The sequence below is a fragment of the Aquarana catesbeiana genome, linkage group LG05, assembly GCF_042186555.1.
Source record: "Aquarana catesbeiana isolate 2022-GZ linkage group LG05, ASM4218655v1, whole genome shotgun sequence".
NCBI lineage: Eukaryota > Metazoa > Chordata > Amphibia > Anura > Ranidae > Aquarana > Aquarana catesbeiana.
Genome location: NC_133328.1, coordinates 19,459,448 through 19,479,887, shown reverse-complemented (window position 1 = coordinate 19,479,887; position 20,440 = coordinate 19,459,448). Strand labels below are relative to the sequence as shown.

At 44.2% G+C, this 20,440-nt stretch overlaps 1 protein-coding gene across 1 annotated transcript in view; it reads left to right on the top strand.

Moving 5' to 3' along the window:
• The window catches only part of AQP1 (aquaporin 1 (Colton blood group)), a 54,831-nt gene extending 37,309 nt beyond the window's left edge, over positions 1 to 17,522 (top strand). The window contains exons 2-4 of the mRNA XM_073629498.1: positions 7,395 to 7,559; positions 9,557 to 9,637; positions 13,900 to 17,522. Coding sequence (XP_073485599.1) covers positions 7,395 to 7,559; positions 9,557 to 9,637; positions 13,900 to 14,076 — 423 coding nt within the window. The 3' untranslated portion in view covers positions 14,077 to 17,522. The remainder of the gene's footprint in view (positions 1 to 7,394; positions 7,560 to 9,556; positions 9,638 to 13,899) is intronic.
• The last annotated feature ends 2,918 nt before the right edge of the window (positions 17,523 to 20,440 follow it).

The following is a 20,440-nucleotide window of genomic DNA, read 5'->3' as shown; positions in this document are numbered from 1 at the left end:
CCTCATAATGATGGTGGGAAACCCTCATAAAGGCCACAGAAGATTTGTAGATCCTGGAACTCAGCACCGGGATGGTAGGACCCACTCATAATGGGCAAAGCAGCTTGGCAGACCTGTGAACTCAGCACAGGGATGGTGGGACCCCTCATAATGGGCACAGGGAGTTTGTAGATCCGTGAACCGAACAGAGGAATGGTGGGGACCCCTCATAATGGGTGTAGTGGGTGTGCAGACCCAGAAAATTAGCACAGGGAAGATGGAAACCCCTCATAATGATGGTGGGAAACCCTCATAAAGGCCACAGAAGATTTGTAGATCATGGAACTCAGCACTGGGATGGTAGGACCCACTCATAATGGGCACAGCAGGTGTACGGACCTGGAAACTCAGCACAGGGATGGTGGGAACTCCTCATAATGGGCACAGCAGGTGGGCAGACCTGGGAACTCAGCGCAGGAATGGTGGGACCCCTCATAATGGGCACGGGGAGTTTGTAGAAACTCGCAGAGAAGTCACAGCAGTGTGAACCAGGGCTAAATAGATATTTTTATTTATCATTGTTGGTACATGTATTACAGTTTTCCGGAAGGTGGCCTTTTACCTCTCCAGCATCCATCGAAATGTAAATTTTGGGCGGATGTATCCTTTATGCTGCATTGTAACAACAACATTGTAACATTTTATTATGTTCACAGTTGAGATGTATCAAACTGGAAACAAAAATATTTTTTTTTTCATGGCATTGCTAAGAGGTAAAATAAAGCAGCCGGTACCATTCAGCTACCCACAATGCGCTTGTCAGCATGCAGATTTCCGAAACATTCCCAGAAATTCCTAACGCCTGAATGTCACCGCTTAACATGCTTAATCGCTGGTATTTTGTCGATAAATGGCACGATTTAATGGCACCTATAGGCTCCGTAGCTTTTTTTTAAAGGTTAGCCGAGGAATGCGCTCACTTTTCTCAGGCATGAATAGGCTCCTCAGCAAAAGATTTTCCGGAGCGGCTCGCTGTGCCAGCGCATTTATTTCAGCGTGATTGCTGCGACACGCCCTCCTTGGGGCTGAAAGAGCCCCTTTTTTTCGATTCTCTTCTCGTGCTTCTAATCAACAACTGGATCAAGCTTTAAAAAAAAAAAGAAAAAAATCTATCTGCTGTGAAATCATGAGACCTTGGTTTTTTTAGACACAATAATGTCATTGGGACCGATTTGCGTTGCCATATCGGCAGTAAAAAAATTTGCTTGGAATTAGGTAAAGAAAAGTAAAAAAAAAAAAAGCTATTCATGACACAACAACAAAAAGCACCCCCAAAAAACCAGGGAAAAAGATTTTGATGAAGTCACCGCGGCTCGCTCGGCTGTTTGCAGACAAGGGGTGTGGAAGGACGGCGGAGGGGGGTCGCATTCTTAATCTTTTGGGAAGATTTTCCAGCGTACATTGAAACCTTTCGCGGTTATTGCGAGATGCGAAGGAATTGTAAATAAAAGGAGCAGCCCTTTTTTTTTTTTTTTTTATTCCTCCTCGCACAAAAGGGGGGTGAACGGATAAAGGCTTGATTATTAATGAGCGTTTTATATACAGACAGATAACATAATAGTAGCCATGGTGACGGAATTCTTGGAGAGGTGTCAGGTCGCCCAATAGATGCGCGTAGTGTAACCGAAACAGTAAATTGTCTACATGATTAGGGAGGGCTCCGGCACTGACGGCAGTGTAAATTGTGTATCTTGGCAGAGACTTAAATTGCTGACCAAATTCATCAAAAATGTTCTTTTTTTTTTCTTTAACGTTTGTCCTTAGGCTTGCTGGTTGCATGTCCTCTTAGCACGGGTGTGAAAGTATAGTTAGTGACAGAAAAGGGTCCTGGAAAGAGATCTTTTGCACTTTGCACAAATTTAGCAGATAAAAAACTAAGTGGATCAACTGTGGCTATAGGGCTGTACATACGGAGGTTTTCCTTTTTTATTTTATTGGTTGAACTAGATCGACTTGCGCCTTTGTTCATGACTTTATCCAATCATGGCTCCATACCGCCCCACAGTATAAAAGTATTCTTTCAATGGCAGCCATTTTCAGTGTGATTTTGGCGTGGAGAGAGATAGAACAGGGCTCTGATCAGTGCTATTAGTTAGTTTGTGTGCTATACTGTTCGATTTTGCTTCAATTGTCTGTGTAGAATATAAAGCCTCGCACACACGGTACAATTGTTGGCCAACCGAGCATCTGATTTTTGTCAAAAGGGCATGTGCCAGGATCTTGTCTTGCATACTAACGTTACACAATTGTCGTGCCACAAACACGAACGTAGTGACGTACTACGAGGAATTTCAGCTCTTGAGCGCCACCCTTTGGGCCTCTTCTGCTAATTTCGCGTTTGGTGAGCATTGATTCCGAGCATGAGTGTTTGTACTTTCGACTTTTTTGTGACGGATTTGTGTACTGACCATACAAAAATCTGACGTCAAACTGTTGTCTGCCGAAAATGTACTAGCCTGTCATCCAACATTTGTGGGCTGAAAGTTGGACAACAATTGTCAAAAGGAGCCTACTAACGGTAAGATTTTAGGACAACAGTCTGTCAACAGACAATCCCCTGCCAACAATCATACCGTGTGTACGAGGCTTTAGTTTAGTGTCAGTCTAGGGATAGTGTGAGTGTAGTGAGGAGGACCATCATTCATCTTTGCATAGTGTGCAGCTAGAGTAGGGACAGCTCAGATAGTTTCAGTGTAGTGTAGTGAGCCTGTGTCAGTAATGGTTATATTAGTGTATAGCTAGAGTAAGGACAGTTCAGATAGCATCAGTGTAGTGATGGCTGAACACAGTCTATTTGATTGCGTTAGTGCCAGTTTAACGCCATTTACTTCTGCGTGCGCTACTGCCAGTTTAATGCCATATAGTTTTGTGTGTTACTGCCAGTTTAACGCCATTTACTTCTGCGTGCGTTACTGCCAGTTTAACGCCATATAGTTCTGTGTGCGTTACTGCCATTTTAACGCCATACAATTTTGTGTGCATTACTGCCACTTTAATGCTCATTAAACTGGCAGTAATGCGCTAGTTCGATGCATTATATTGCAGTATATTATAGTGTATCCGTGGAGTGTGTCCGTGTAGTGTGAGTACTCAAATTAAAGTGCACCAAACACCTCTTTACTTTGATTAAAGTGCATCTACGTACAGATTTCAACTTCTTCTTTACGTTTGCTTATAAGCACTGCCCCCTCCCTCCCAATAATGTCTGGGAGGACAACAAGGAGAGGCAGATGTTCCCTTGGCACTGTAAGGGGGCCAGCAACAAATGTGTCCACAGGCAAAGGTGAGCGTGGTGGTCAGTCCTCAGGCAGGGCATCATTTCCTCTGTTTAGTGAGTTTGCCCGTGCTATCCAGCCACAGCATGCAGAGGAGGTGGTGGACTAGCTTACTAAACCTTCCTCATCCTCTGCCACGCAAGCAGAGACAAGTGTGCAGTCCCCTGCAGTTGCCAGACTGGATAAAACCTGCCTCCTTGTCCACATCTATTCCTGCCATAGCCCCAACATCAGCCATTAAGGAGTCAGCTGAGTTATTTGATCACAGCGTCAGCCACTTGCTCCTTGATGATGCCCAGCCATTACTGGATTCAGATGTTGGTTCTGAGGTTGAGGATGACAGGAACATGAGCCTAGAGAGAGGGAGGAACACTGGTAGACAAATTGGCATTTATTTTCCCCAAGCCAAGTTGTCTCCAATGGTAATGATGAAGATGGAGGAGATGATGATGATGAGGTCACTGATGCGACTTGGGTGCCAGATAGAGCAGAGGAGGAAACTGAAGGTGAGGCAGCACAACCCCAAGGAGACCGACATCAAGGAAGAGTAGAGAGCAGCCACCCTATTCCATCACATTCTTCAGCTGTTATCTCCCGGCCCACTTCCCCAAAGCTCAGCTGTCTGGGACTTTTTCAGCACATCTGCAGCAGATTGCACTGTTTCTATCTGCAAACTGTGTCTCAGGCACATTAAACGTGGCAAAAACACCAACCATTTGGGTACCACATGCTTAACAAGGCATTTAACATCCAACCACACAGCCCGTTGGCAAGAGCACCTAAAAGCCACACAAAAGGGGTACAAATCTGTCCCTTCTCCTCCTCCTTACCCACTTCATTCTGCCCCTGTTATACTGAGTCATTACCTCTCAGCAGCCTCCACTGACAGGGATGATGGTATAGCACAGGGTGTCCCAGGTCCTAGCAGCACATCTGCCAGCAGCACACCACCAGCTGTAGACTGCTGTAGCGGGAAAAAAAATACAGTCCCTGCCACCCACATGCCCAGCATCTAAATGCAAGCTTGTCAAAGCTGTTGGCTCTCCAACTTCTGCCTTTCAGCCTGGTGGATTCTGCCCCCTTCCGTGAATTTGCACAGTGTGCTGTACCACAATGGCAGGTTCCCAGTCGAAACTACTTTTCACGTAAGGCCGTTTCATCTCTCTACCATCACGTGGAAGGGAATGTTCTGGCATCGTTTGGCAAGGCAGTCAACCGTAAAATCCACCTTACTGCTGACACGTGGTCCAGCAAGCATGAACAGTGACGATATATTTCGTTCATAGCACACTGGGTAACGCGGCTTGCAACTCGAAAGGATGCAGAACAGGGCTCGGTGCTGCAGCTAGTTGTGCCCCCACGTTTCCATACAGCTGGTGGTGATGATGCCTGACCTGTGAGCTCTACCCTCTCCTCCTCCTCTGCCACCTCTATGCCCTCCTCTGCATAATCATCCTATGAACATCAGGTACCCCCTAAGCATTCAAAGGGCTATTCCCAGAGTCAGGCTAAAAGGTGCCATGCAGTGCTTCAGCTGGTGTGTTTAGGGGACAGGAACCACACCGGAGCAGAGATTCTTGCAGCTCTGCAGGGACAGGCCCAGAGGTGGTTCACACCATGCCAGCTGAAGCCAGAAATGGTGATGTGCGATAATGGCTCAAACCTCCTGTCCACCTTTAGACAGGGAAAGTTGACACATGTGCCATGCCTGGCACATGTCCTCAATTTGGTGGTGCTGTGTTTCCTAAATACGTACCCAGGGTTGCAAGATGTGCTAAAGCTGCCCAGAAGAGTCTGTAGCCATTTCAGGCAGTCATACACAGGCAGTGCTCGGTTGGCTGAAATTCAATGGGAAATCCACCTGCCCATAAACCGCCTGATTTGTGACATGCCCACCAGGTGGAACTCGACTTTGTCAATGCTGCAGCGGCTATACATGCAGCAGAGGGCCTTCAACAAGTACCTGTGCGAATATGACACGACGACAGGCTCAGGCCGCCTCTGCTTTTTTTCCCCACGCTATTGACTGATCATTAAGGATGCATGCACAGTATTGTCACCATTTTAGGAGGCCACAAGGATGGTGAACCATGACAGTGCATGCATCAGTGACACAATCCCTGTTGTGGTCCTGCTGGATCAGAATCTGCATGGCATTATGGGCAGGGCACTGGAGACAGAGCAGCAGGAGGAAGAGGAGGACTTCCTTTCCCCTCAAGGCCCACTTTATCCAGACACCATCATTCCTATGTCACAGAACACACAGGAGGAGAGAGGGGAGGAGGATGAGGAGGAGGATTCTGGCACTTTCATAGTGAAATTACCCATAGAGTTTTTTATGGGGCTTCCATTGACGGTTGCCTCCTCTGCATCCGCCTCTACAGAGAAGCCTCCGCTGACAGCTCAGCTTGGGACCAGACCAGAGCTACATCAGATAGTAAAGGACCTTTCCAAAGCTTCTCGCTATCTGTATAAGTGCACTAAATCTGCAATAAGGTCCTTTTGATTCCAGGGAAAACAAATATTCCAATACAAGCAGTCCCTATATCAAATATCAACTCTGTGTGTCCCCACATCCTGATATATGAGCCAATTGCAGCCGCTCTGGGTGATCCCCATCTGGCTACTGGGGTGAGCGCTGTGCTTGCAGCATCTACAGTGTGAATCTGTTAAAGCTCCTGAAGAAGCAACTTAATGGTAGCGAAACATGTTGAGCGAAACATATGGGTGAAACATTCAAAGAAAGAAATGAGGACGAGTGGTACCCCAACATTTGAGGATTTGTATATGCTGATGTATTGAGACCTGTGTTATTAGCATTATATACGCTACCTTATCCTCTAGGGCAGGGGTCTCCAAACTTTCCAAACAAAGGGCCAGTTGACTGTCCTTCAGACTTTAGGGGGGCCAGGCTGTGGCTATTGGGAGTAGAAAAGGTCCCAACTTCAGTGTAAAAAAATAATGCCCCATCATTGGTGTCATTGGGAGGAATTGTGCCCCATCGTTGGTGTCAGTGGGACGCATTGTGCCCCATTGTTGGTATCAGTTGATTAAATCTTGCCCCAAGGGCTGGAAAAAAGCAAGCAAAGGGCTGCATCTGGCCTGCGGGCCACAGTTTGTAGACCACTGCTCTAGGGGATCCATATGTAGTCCAAGAACAATTTCAGTCTTTTCTTTTTCTACTTTTTTCTATTGTTGTACTGTGTATAAAACTTTTTAATGTAGATCAATTTTTGAAAGGTGTTTGACAGGTGGTAAGGAGGTGAAATGTTGCCTCCTCACCACCTGTTTTAACCCTGTAAGTGGCGCACCACCATGTTGTAACGGTATGCATTACACACGATTGCAGTGTACTTGTAGCCGCCCCATTCAGTGGAATGGGTCATGTTGGGTGATGGTACTGCCCTCCGAAAGTGATGAGGGAGAGCATTGTGCCAATACAGTGTGCCAAGGCTCCTGTTATGGAAATAGTGTCAGTGGGCCCCAAATGGAAGGCAGTTTCTCCCAATAGTAAAAATGTGGGATCGTGCCTGCACAATGAGCACCAGCGCGGCTGCTCGTAGTCTCCAGTAGGGACTCCTGTGACAGGACGATCACATAGGAGCACAGCTGGTAGACAGTTTTCACCCATTGTTGGATGTGCTTGATGAAGGACCTTGGTGGCAGGATCACTGGGTATCTTTTAATGAAAGCTGTAGATTGATAGATATTGAAAACAACTTTTGAAATGATGTTAACCTGTTAAAGCATGTATAGGATTTTATTTATTGTGTTTACATCTTTGGCAGCATAACTGTTTAGTTCTTGTGCTGCTTCTCGCTCTCACATTCTGGGCTCTGCTGTACAGGGAGGGACTGCAAGAGACTTTATACTAAGTCAGATAGGTATTTTACTGCTTACATTTTAAAAATGCATTTAGTATCTATTGATGAATACAGAGCTGCATTAGTTGTATGTCTTTTATATATGAATAGAGTTCATCTTAAATAGCACATTCTTGTTTTCCTACTCTCTGAATTGAATTCTCTCTTATTATCAATATTACCATGATCCCATATGTGTTCTTCTTGTCTCCTACAGCTCAGTACAGGAGTTTCGGCAGGACAAGGATTGGGGGTGGAGATCCTTGTTACTTTCCAGCTGGTCCTTTGCGTTGTGGCAGTCACAGACCGAAGGCGGCATGACATCTCTGGATCCGTTCCTCTCGCCATCGGACTCTCTGTTGCTTTGGGACATTTGATTGCGGTAAGATAAAAACATTTTTCTACTAAATTTGTTATGTCCTATGGCATAGTTGCATATATGTATGGGCGCATACATACATATATACTGTATGTATATTGGGCCAGGGCCAATTTTTTTGCTCGACCTTTACCTCCCTGCAGTATATACACATATATGTAAATGGACAACCACTCTAAATTACTTCAGGTTTTTCAGGTGTTTCCAATGATGTACTGTTAATATTAAAGTATACAAAAACATTTTAGTCAATTGTGTGCTTCCAGCCCTATGACAACAGTTTAGGGAAGGGCATTTTCTATTCCAGAATGACTGTGCCCCTGGGCACAAAGCCAGCTTCATAACTACATGGTTTAATCAGTTTGGTGTGGAACTCAAGTGACCTGCATAGAGTCCTGGCCTCAACCCTATTGAACGCCCTTGCGATGTATTAGAACAAAGCCAGCTCCATAAAAACATAGTTTGATCAGTTTGGTGTTGAGGAACCCAAGTGTCCTGCATACAGCCCTGACCTCAACCCTACTGGACACCATTGTGATGAACTGGAACAAAGCCATCTTCATAAAGACATGATTTCATCAGTTTAGTGTTGGGGGACTCAAGTGCCTGTGTAGAGCCCTGAACTCAACCCTACTGGACACCATTGAGATTATTTGGAACAAAGCTAGCTCCATTAAGACGTGGTTTTATCAGTTTGGTGTTGAGGAGCTCAAGTGGCCCACACAGAGCCTTGAACATCACTGAGATGAACTTAAACAAAGCCAGCTCCATAAATACATAGTTTTATGAGTTTGGTTTGCCATATAATGTATCACCTACAGCTGTCCAGAGTGTCAGAAACCATGAATCAGACTGAGACAGAAGTATAGTTAAATCACACTTGTTTAATAATAATAAAAAAAGGTAAACAGAGTAAACATAGTCAAAACATAGCCAGAGTTCAGGAACCGGAACGGATAGTCAGACAAGCCAAAACGCCAGGGAGCCAGAGAACAGCGTATTAGAACAGCAAGCAGGATCTGGAGCCAGAAGTAATGTCAGCCAAGCATGTCTTTAACAGAAACAGATGTGTATTCATGGGGAAGGGAAAGTCCTTTTAGCAGGGACCCTCTGGCCTGCGAGCAGATGTCAAATGGCACATATTGGAGCCCATAGGACTTGATGTTTCAATCTTTATGATAGGTCAGCATTCTTGAACTTGCTATTGGTGTGGCGACAAGGGGGAGGGAAAGTCCATAATCAGGGTCATCGTTCTTTGGCATATTGTTGAGGAGTCCACAAGACCAGCAGAACACTGCTGGTTGGCGTGAGGGGCTTGGATGCTCCTAGTTTTGTATGAAGTGAAAATACATAAAATACCAAAATCAAGTTCATTGCTGAGGGTTGAATGCTAGAGGAGCTAGTTGAAGAATAGCAGAGGTCAAAGCCATTTGGACCATCCAAAATAAGATGACAATGTACAAAGATTGGGCTAACAGTGATTAACAGTTTTTACAAGTGGGTGGCAAAGATTTACTGTGAGGGTCAATACCCAAGAAGGCTTGTTCCTCTCCACATCTCCTGATGGTGGAGATGGAGTTATGAGGATTGCACTCCTAGGCAGTGTCTCTAAATTGTGACACAAAATAGGTGGACAGTAGAGCTAAGAGGGCTTGGTGTTTTAACCCTTTGGTAAGTTGGTCCTTATGATGTTGGGATTGGTGTGTTGAAAAGAATGAAGACAAGTGCGTCCTAGGGGTCATCAGGTGGTCACCCTCATCAACATTTTCTAACAGTTTCTGTCTCCCAAACTCTGCAAAATCAGGAAAAGAGTAGATTTCCAGAATGAGGGGGACATTCTTGATGTACATATACTTTTTAAAAACCTCAAACAGATACAGAAATACCCCAAACCACACAATTAATCAAAGTATCCATGAAATCTACTTTTGCAGATTTGATGATAAGCACAGATAGAGTGCTGTGTGTTGCATTAATGTTTCTTATTTTCCTTTGCACAGATTGACTACACTGGATGTGGAATGAACCCAGCCAGGTCTTTTGGCTCCGCAGTACTAACTAGAAACTTTACATATCATTGGGTAAGTTAACAGAAAATTCAGACCAAAATGTTAGAATTCTGATAGGTTCCGGAGGTGGAAACAATGTTTTAGTGGTTGCATTATCCAGAACTGCTACAAGTAACTCTATAGGGTATTCCATGGCCAGACTTGTATTCCCTGCTTCCCTAAGCCAACTGTCCTGGTTAATTGGTCAGATGATCCCAGTCCCCTGGGTAGACTTCGTATCATACCAAAAAAAATCAAACTTCTCTGCAGCACAAGCCACACTGAGACTTTTCTCTATTAACTGTTCAGGGAAAGCAACAATAAGGACCTGGCCTTGAATGCTCTGGCAAGCAGGGTGCAATTCTGGAACCCTTTATAACACATACAAAACTGATATTGACCATCAGCAGTGCAGTGTTTAGGTGGCCATGTGAAGCCTCTGCCAGCTCCTTTGACATAAACCTTAGGATGAAGGATATTTAAAAAAAAACTAAAATTTTCTGTAGCACAACCCCCCAGTAGGGGTTGCTGATGTCTGGGTTCCCCACTGCCAGTCACATGCCTTTCCTTCTTGCATTCAAACTCAGAAACCAGTCCTTTGGCTTGATTTTGTTGTTTTTATTAGGGGATGATAACTTGTATGGGGTAAGGGGATATGGAATGCCCAACTTGAAAATGTACAACACACAAAACCAGGGATAACTTCCTCCCTGTTTACAGATTCCTCGTCCTCCTTCCTCCTGCACAAACTTGGTTTCCTTTGTACAGCTTCTGCTGGGTCACTCCTGGAGGAACTAACAGTCTCTTGTTAGCTCAGCAATGGCCCATTACAGGCTAGGAACTTGCTGTCCCTTGACAAAGTAGCCCATGTGGAATGAACAGCATCTCTCACCACCTTTTACTTCCCCGTAGAAACTGATCCCAGCTCTACTGCTTGCAGAAATGCTGGCCAACCTGTCTGCCACCAGCCCACCTGGCTGATTTCTCTTCCCAGTCTTCCTGACTGATGCACACATGGAGATTCCACAGGGCAATATTGGATGAAGACCTGGCACCAATGGCGGCCCGTCCATTGTGGGCGCACAGGCGCTGCCCCCCTTTTCCTGCAGCCGCCTCCCTATCCATGTGACTGGCCCCTTTCAGGACCCTGGACGCATTGACTCCTATGGCGGGTGGTAGGAGGGGGTGTAATTTTTTTGAAGCACTTGATTAGAACCAGAGGCTCTAATAAGCTTCAAAAAAGGGTGGGCTTGGGGCGCAGAGAGTGCGCACTGATCCCATCCAATTGTGTGACCATAGCGAATGCGATCCATCTTGTTGGTGTTTATAGTGGGGTGTCTGGCGATCCATCCCCGGGGGAGGGGGGGGGGGCGGTGAGTGGGGTGTCAGCATATGATGGGCAGACTGGCAGCATTTGATGGGCACACTGGCAACATTTGATGGCACACTGGCAGCATATGATGGCACAGTGGCAGCGTTTGATGGGTACAGTGGCTGCAATTGAAGGCACAGTAGCAGCATTTGAGGGCACAGTGGCAGCATTTGATGGGCACAGTCATGGCGTTTGATGCCACAGTGGCAGCGTTTGATGCCACAGTGGCAGCGTTTGATGGCACAGTGGCAGCATTTGATGGCACAGTGGCAGCGTTTGATGGGCACAGTGGCTGCAATTGATGGCACAGTGGCAGCATTTGACGGCACAGTGGCTGCGTTTAATGGACACAGTGGCTGCAATTGATGGCACAGTGATAGCGTTTGATGGCACAGTGGCAGCGTTTGATGGCACAGTGGCAGCGTTTGATGGCACAGTGGCAGCGTTTGATGGCACAGTGGCAGCATTTGATGGGCACAGTGGCAGCATTTGATGGCACAGTGGCAGCATTTGAGGGCACAGTGGCTGCGTTTAACGGCACAGTGGCTGCAATTGATGGCACAGTGATAGCGTTTGATGGCACAGTGGCAGCGTTTGATGGCACAGTGGCAGCATTTGATGGGCACAGTGACAGCGTTTGATGGCACAGTGGCAGCGTTTGAGGGCACAGTGGCAGCGATTGATGATTTTTTTCCAAAAAAAATTGAGCACCAGCCGCCACTGCCTGGCACACTGCTGTCTTCAAGAGAGACCTTATACAGCTGGCAGTCTCTCCCCTTGTCTGTCCCTGCACCGTTCTGATCTATTCACTGTTTCTCCTTGCTCTCTCTGCTGCCTCTGGTTAGGGTCCATCCAACTGCCTTCTGTGGTGGGATGAAGACCTGGAACACCGCACAATAGATCCCCCAGCAACAATAGACCTCACCTAACAATAGACCCCACCCCAGCAACATTAGACTCACCGCAGCAGCAACAACAGATCTACCAGCAGCCAGCATCAATATCCCCACAGCAGGCAGCAACAATATATCTCTCCCACCACAGTAGATCCCTCCCAGCAAAAATTGACCCTCCCAGCAGCATAAGACCCCCCAAGCAACAATAGACTCCCCACCCACAAAAATAGATAACCTCCAGCCACAATAGATCCCCCAGCAGCCATCATTAATAGATCCTCCAGCATCGCCCCTTGCCATTACACATTCAATGCTGGAGGTGCCGGAACTGCATTCCCGCTAAAAAAAAAGCCCGGATACTATGCTAATCAGCCATGGTGGTGCATTCCTCCCCCATGATAATCAGGGTTGCATGTGCGGAAAAGATCGTAGGATCAGGTAAGTACAATCAGGTCCATTAATATTGGGACATTGACACAATTCTAATCTTTTTTGCTCTATACACCACCACAATGGATTTGAAATGAAAAAAAAAAAAACAAGATGTGCTTTAACTGCAGACTTTCAGCTTTAATTTGAGGGTATTTACATCCAAATCAGGTGAATCATATTGGGGCATTTTCCCTTCAGTTTTGTCTTCAGCAAGTGAAATGCATGTTCAATCAAATTCAGGTCAGGTGATTGACTTTGGCCATTGCATAACATTCCACTTCTTTCCCTTAAAAAACTCTTTGGTTGCTTTCGCAGTATGCTTCGGGTCATTGTCCATCTGCACTGTGAAGCGCCGTCCAATGGGTTCTGAAGCATTTTGCGGAATATGAGCAGATAATATTTCCCGAAACACTTCAGAATTCATCCTGCTGCTTTTGTCAGCAGTCACATCACCAATAAATACAAGAGAACCAGTTCCATTGGCAGCCATACATGCCCACACCATGACACTACCACCACCATGCTTCACTTATGAGGTGGTATGCTTTGGATCATGAGCAGTTCCTTTCCTTCTCCATACTCTTCTCTTACCATCACTCTGGTACAAGTTGATCTTGGTCTCATCTGTCCATAGGATGTTGTTCCAGAACTGTGAAGACTTTTTTAGATGTTGTTTGGCAAACGCTAATCTGGCCTTTTGAGGCTCACCAATGGTTTACATCTTGTGGTGAACCCTCTGTATTCACTCTGGTGAAGTCTTTTCTTGATTGTTGACTTTGACACACATACACCTACCTCCTGGAGAGTGTTCTTGATCTGGCCAACTGTTGTGAAGGGTGTTTTCTTCACCAGGGAAAGAATTCTTCGGTCATCCACCACAGTTGTTTTCCGTGGTCTTCCGGGTCTTTTGGTGTTGCTGAGCTCACCGGTGCGTTCTTTCTTTTTAAGGATGTTCCAAACAGTTGATTTGGCCACACCTAATGTTTTTGCTATCTCTCTGATGGGTTTGTTTTGTTTTTTCAGCCTAATGATGGCTTGCTTCACTGATAGTGACAGCTCTTTGGATCTCATATTGAGAGTTGACAGCAACAGATTCCAAATGCAAATAGCACACTTGAAATGAACTCTGGACCTTTTATCTGCTCCTTGTAAATGGTATAATGAGGGAATAACACACACCTGGCCATGGAACAGCTGAGCAGCCAATTGTCCCATTACTTTTGGTCCCTTAAAAAGTGGGAGGCACATATGCAAACTGTTGTAATTCCTACACCGTTCACCTGATTTGGATATAAATACCCTCAAATTAAAGCTGAAAGTCTGCAGTTAAAGCACATCTTGTTCGTTTCATTTCAAATCCATTGTGGTGGTGTATAGAGCCAAAAAGATTAGAATTGTGTTGATGTCCCAATATTTATGGACCTGACAGTATATCTCCATCCTCCAATCCCCTAGACAAAAACAAGCAGATGACCCGTGCAGTGCGGACACAGCCCCACTGCAAGGGAAAACTTTCTTTTTTTGGGGGGGGGGCTTTAAACCTGGACATTGTCTAGAATAAAAATCATAACACAATTTTCCTTTCCCCTCGTTAGATCTTTTGGGTTGGTCCAATGATCGGTGGTGCCGCAGCTGCTATTATATACGACTTCCTCTTAGCACCAAGAACCAGCGATTTAACAGACCGCATGAAGGTGTGGACCAACGGGCAAGTGGAGGAGTACGAATTAGACGGAGACGACAACACCAGGGTCGAAATGAAACCAAAATAGAGATTGAAAGAAAAAAAAACTTATCGAGAGATGTCAGTATTATGGACTTATTTGTAAAAAAAAAAAAAAAAAGAATTTCCAAATTTGTTTTGTTATTTGCATTTTTTCCAGTTTGCTTTCATGCCTTTGCATTGTATTTCCTAACTTCATGTTCAAATACAAAAAATGTACTGTAATATATTATATCTTTTTTTCTTTTTTAGACCGTTGCATGAGAGAAAAAAAAAGCTGACCACTAAGTATTTACAAAAACAATTCTAAAACGTATTTTTTTGTTTTTTACCGCAATAGAGGAATGCTATACTCTGCATTTAAATCAGCTAATACCTTTTCTACATCATAAATGCAACATTAGATTCAGTGGTGGGAATACTTTAGCTTTGCCCTTTTTCGGAGATTGTGGACATGAGTACTCGCAGGTTTTTCATTGTTTTTTTAATCTCAGTTCCTAAACCGCTGGTCTGAAGAGCTTCACAATGAGCAGGGATTGTACAGGCTTCTGCAGGCGTTCATTGAATAATTAGTATCGGCAAAGGTCGGCCAAGTTATCTACCGCAGCTTGCTAATTCCCAGCTAATGCCTGCTGATTACTTGTTAAACCTACACTCCAGTTAAAGTGAACCTGTGCTGAACTTTTGTGAGATACTGTGTAAATTTGCTGTCCCCTCAAAATAACTCAACACACAGCCATTAATGTCTAAACCACTGGCAACAAAAGTGAGTACACCCCTAAGTGAAAATGTCCAACTTTGGTCCAAAGTGTCAAAATTTTGTGTGGCCACCATTATTTTCCAGCACTGCCTTAACCCTCTTGGGCATGGAGTTCACCAGAGCTTCACAGGTTGTCCACTGGAGTCCTCTTCCACTCCTCCATGATGACATCATGGAGCTGGTGGATGTTAGAGACCTTGCGCTCCTCCACCTTCCATTTGAGTATGCCCCATAGATGCTCAATAGGGTTTAGGTCTGAAGACATGCTTGGCCAGTCCATCACCTTTACCCTCAGCTTCTTTAGCAAGCTCTTGGAGGTGTGTTTGGGGCGTTACTATGTTGGAATACTGCCCGGCGGCCCAGTCTCCGAAGGGAGGGGATCATGCTCTGCTTCAGTATGTTCAGTATGTTGGCATTCATGGTTCCCTCAATGAACTGTAGATCCCCAGTCCCGGCAGCACTCATGCAGCCCCAGACCATGACTCTCCCACCACCATGCTTGACTGTAGATAAGACGCACTTGTCATTGTACTCCTCTCCTGGTTGCCGCCACACACGATTGACACCGTCTGAACCAAATAAGTTTATCTTGGTCTCATCAGACCACAGGAAAGGTTCCAGTAATCCATGTCCTAAGTCTGCTTGTCTTCAGCTAACTGTTTGCGGGCTTTCTTGTGCATCATGTTTAGAAGAGGCTTCCTTCTGGGACGACAGCCATGCAGACCAATTTGATGCAGTGTGCAGCTTATGGTCTGAGCACTGACAGGCTGACCCCCCACCCCATCAAACTCTGCAGCAATGCTGGCAGCACTCATATGTCTATTTCCCAAAGACAACCTCTGGATATGACGTTGAGCACGTGACCTCAACTTCTTTGGTCGACCATGGCGAGGCCTGTTCTGAGTGGAACCTGTCCTGTTAAACCGCTGTATGGTCTTGGCCACCATGCTGCAGCTCAGTTTCAGGGTCTTGGCAATCTTCTTATAGCCTAGGCCATCTTTATGTAGAGCAACAATTCTTTTTTTCAGCTCCTCAGAGAGTTCTTTGCCATGAGGTGCCATGTTGAACTTCCAGTGACCAGTATGAGAGAGTGAGAGCGATAACACCGAATAACATATAACACGAACAAGTCACATGACACCGGGGAGGGAAAATGGCTAATTGGGCCCAATTTTTGACATTTTCACTTAGGGGTGTACTAACGTTTGTTGCCAGAGGTTTAGACATTAATGGCTGTGTGTTGAGTTATTTTGAGAGGACAGCAAATTTACACTGTTATACAAGCTGTACACTCACTACTTTACATTGTAGCAAAGTGTCATTTCTTCAATGTTGTCACATGAAAAGATAGAATAAAATATTTACAAAAATGTGAGGGGTATACTCACTTTCGTGAGATACTTTATATGTATATATATATAGATATATATATATATATATATATATATATCTATATAGATAGATATATATATATATATATATATATATATCTATCTATATATATATATATATAGATATATATATATATATCTATATATAGAATATAGATATATATAGATATCTATATCTATAGATAGATAGATATATCTATTTATAGATATATCTATTTATATATCTAGATATATATAGATAGATATATATATATCTATATATATCTAGATATAGATATATCTATCTATCTATATAGATCTAGATCTAGATATATATATATATATATATATATATATATATATATATATATATATATATATATATATATATATATATATATATATATATATATTAGGGCCATTCAGACTACCCTTAGGAATAAAAATAAATACTCATATTTATAGGTGGAGGCTTTACTGCATGCATAAAATTGTGAAATTAAACAAATGTAACTTTCTATACCATCATTATGTAATATACATCATATTGGAGTGTATTGCATTTCATTTATATCACAAGAATTTAACAATACTTGTAAAAAAAAATAAAAAATAAAAATCTGTGCCATTTTGAGATGGAGATTGAAAGCTGCCGACATGCCGAGGAGGTAATAACGACATAAAAAAAGCAGAAAGCTTCAAGAAAGGTGGAAAGCGCAAGGGAACAAATGTACGTTTTTGGAATAAAATATATATGGATGAATAGACACAAAAAATATTAGACATTTTTTAGAAGTGTTTTTTTTTTTATATCCAATTTATACAGATTTGATTAAATTGATTGGTCATATAAGGAGAGGTTATACAGTATAAGCTATAAATGTTGTTTTAATTGATAGGCATTATTCATCTTGTAAAAATCAGCTGAACGTTGACCTGAATAACATAAGAGTGTCACTAAATTAATCGTTCATCCTCTTCTTACCTAGATTAATCACTGGATTGTCTATCATTTTGTATATATCACTTAGCAGATGTTGTAGTCACCATACTCAGCGTCACCCTTTAAGCACCAGGCTTGCAGTGCCCATGGCAGGGAAATTGCCATATAAATAAATATATACATAAAGAAGAAAAAACTCAGGATTTTATCAGACTTAATATATGTTTTTTTTTTTCTTTTTTTAGAAAATAACACTAGCTGACGTTGTGTAAAAGCCACATAGTCTCTAAAGTGTAACACGACTAAAAGTCTATACAGTACTTCCTGTATCATTGCTTAGCTGCGTTGTCGTATTATCAAACACCACAATATTGTAAATATGTTTCAAGATGGATTCTGAATAAAATAAGCTTGTACTAACAGACCGTCTGTGTTTTGTTTATACTCCTTATTTTTATGTTGTATAGACAGTTATACAACAGGTCGGATTGTATTAAAGGCCTAGAAAGGGAGGACCTCCCACTATGCCAACATCCAATAAGTATATAAAAGGATTGAGAATATATCCCAAAGAAAAGGCAGAATTTGGGGCATATCACAAGGCAAAATAGTTAAAAAAAGGTTCTTTTATTAACAATCAATTAAAATGACATAAAACACTTAAATGACACCCTATTGTTAGACAAGGTCAAAGACACCCAATAGCAACAATTGTGGAGGTTAGGATCCTGAGTAAATGAAGAATACAGTGTGTATATAATTGTAACAAATTATAATCCAACCACTCCTACACATATCGCTTGTCAACGCGTTTCACACTTTTGTAGCTTCCTCAGGACATACTGGGTAGGTGCTGATAAACCTTGAATCAAATTACAGGGACATCAAACATCACAGACTACGACTCACAACACATCTACGCTGGGAAACCAACTTCAGATATCATGATAAATATATGTGTATAAATGACTGAAGGAGGAAGCATGTATAACCTCCGACGGATAATCTCCAGTGCCAGTAAGTAGTATCGAACAATAACAGCACTTGGAGAGGCAAAGCAAGAGGAGGGAACAAGCACCCAAATTACACCGCCAAAATCAAGTGTAGATATCAGGATTATATACTGTAGCATGGTATCTCTCTCTTACTGATAGTACTCCTATCCTGTATTTACCAAATAGTTGTTAAACCTCATCCATATACAAGAATACCTTGCAACAGGTTGTACAGTCTTCACCGTATTTGGGTTTTCTAGTAAAGCCAAACCCACTTGCCCTATGTAGGGTCACCAGACCTCTCAAAGCTCTATACCGATGGTGTCCCCGCAGTTTGTCGCATTTTGCTTATACTCATTATTTGATGTTGTATAGACAGTTATATAACAGGTCGGAATGTATTAAAGGCCTATTATAATCAAGTTCAAACACTGAGCTAAGGCAGGGGCCTCCAACCTGTTCAGAATCAGGGCCACATTGCATAATTTACAAATATTCACAGGCTAAAAAAAAAATCCCCATCAGAGACCCCCCCCCCCCCCTTAGATCAGGGTCCCTATCAAAGTCCTCCTTTACATCAGGGACCCTTCTTGCATCAGTGTCCCCAGCAAAGTCCCCTCTCTTACATCAGGGTCCCCATTAGAGCCCCCCCTTACATCACAGTCTCCATCAAACCCCCCCTTTTACATCAGGCTCCCCATACATCGGGGTCCCCATTAAGGTCCCCTCTTACATCAGGGTCCCCCCTTACATCATAGTCTCAATCAAAGTCCCCCTTTACATCAGGGTCTCATCAGAGTCCCCATCCAAGTTCCCCCTATCATCAGAGTCCCAATCAAAATCTCCCTATACATCAGGATCCCCATCAGAGACCCCTCTTACATCAGGATCCCCATTAAAGTTTCCTCTTTTATCAGGGTCCCCCCGTACTTCAGAATCCCCATCCAAGTCCCCCCTTTACATCAAAGTCCCCATCTGGCTCCCAACTTACATCATAGTCCCAATCAAAAAACCCCTTTACATCAGGGTCCCCATCAAAGTCCCTCCTTACATCAAAGTCCCCATCAGAGTCCTCTCTTACATCGGGGCCCCTATTAACATCCCCTCTTACATCAGGGTCCCCCCATCATAGTCCCAATCAAAGCCCCCCTTTACATCAGGGTACCATTTGAGTCCCCATCAGAGTCCCCCTTAAATCATAATCCCCATCAAAGTCCCCCTTTACATCAGGGTCCCATCAGAGTCCCCCCTCAGGGCCTCCATCTGAGTCCCCTCTAAAATCAGAGTCCCTATCAAAGTCCCCCTTTACATCAGGATCCCAATCAGAGACCCCCCTTACATCAGACTCCCCATTAAAGTCCCGCTTTACTTCAGCTTCTCCATCCTCCTACATCAGGGTCCCCATCAGAGTTCCCATCCAAGTCCCCTTTTACATCAGGGTCCCCATTAGAGACCGTCCTTAGACCAGGGTCCCCATTAGAGACCCCCCTTACATCAGAGTCCCTATCTAAGTCCTCCCTTACATCAGGGTCCCCATTAAAGTCCCCTCTTACATCAAAGTATCAGAGTCCCCCCTCAGGGTCCCCATCAGAGACCCCCCCTTACATCAGGGTCAGGTGTATGGGGTGTGCTGACATATATACAGGTGTGTGTGTGTGGGGGGGCTGACATATATACAGGTGTGTGTGTGTGGGGGGGGGGGGCTGACATATATACAGGTGTGTGTGTGTGGGGGGGCTGACATATATACAGGTGTGTGTGTGGGGGGCTGACATATATACAGGTGTGTGTGTGTGTGTGGGGGGGCTGACATATATACAGGTGTGTGTGTGTGGGGGGGCTGACATATATACAGGTGTGTGTGGGGGGCTGACATATATACAGGTGTGTGTGTGTGTGGGGGGGGGGGGTGGCTGAAATGTATACAGGTGTGTGTGTGGCGGGGGGGCTGACATATATACAGGTGTGTATGTGTGTGTGTGTGTGGGGGCTGACATATATACAGGTGTGTGTGTGGGGGGCTGACATATATACAGGTGTGTGTGTGTGTGGGGGGGGGGGGTGGCTGAAATGTATACAGGTGTGTGTGTGTGTGTGGGGGGGGGGGCTGACATATATACAGGTGTGTGTGTGTGTGGGGGGGTGGCTGACATATATACAGGTGTGTGTGTGTGTGTGGGGGGGTGGCTGACATATATACAGGTGTGTGTGTGGGGGGGTGGCTGACATATATACAGGTGTGTGTGTGTGGGGGGCGCTGACATATATACAGATGTGTGTGGGGGGGCGCTGACATATTTACAGGTGTGTGTGGGGGGGGCTGACATATATACAGGTGTGTGTGG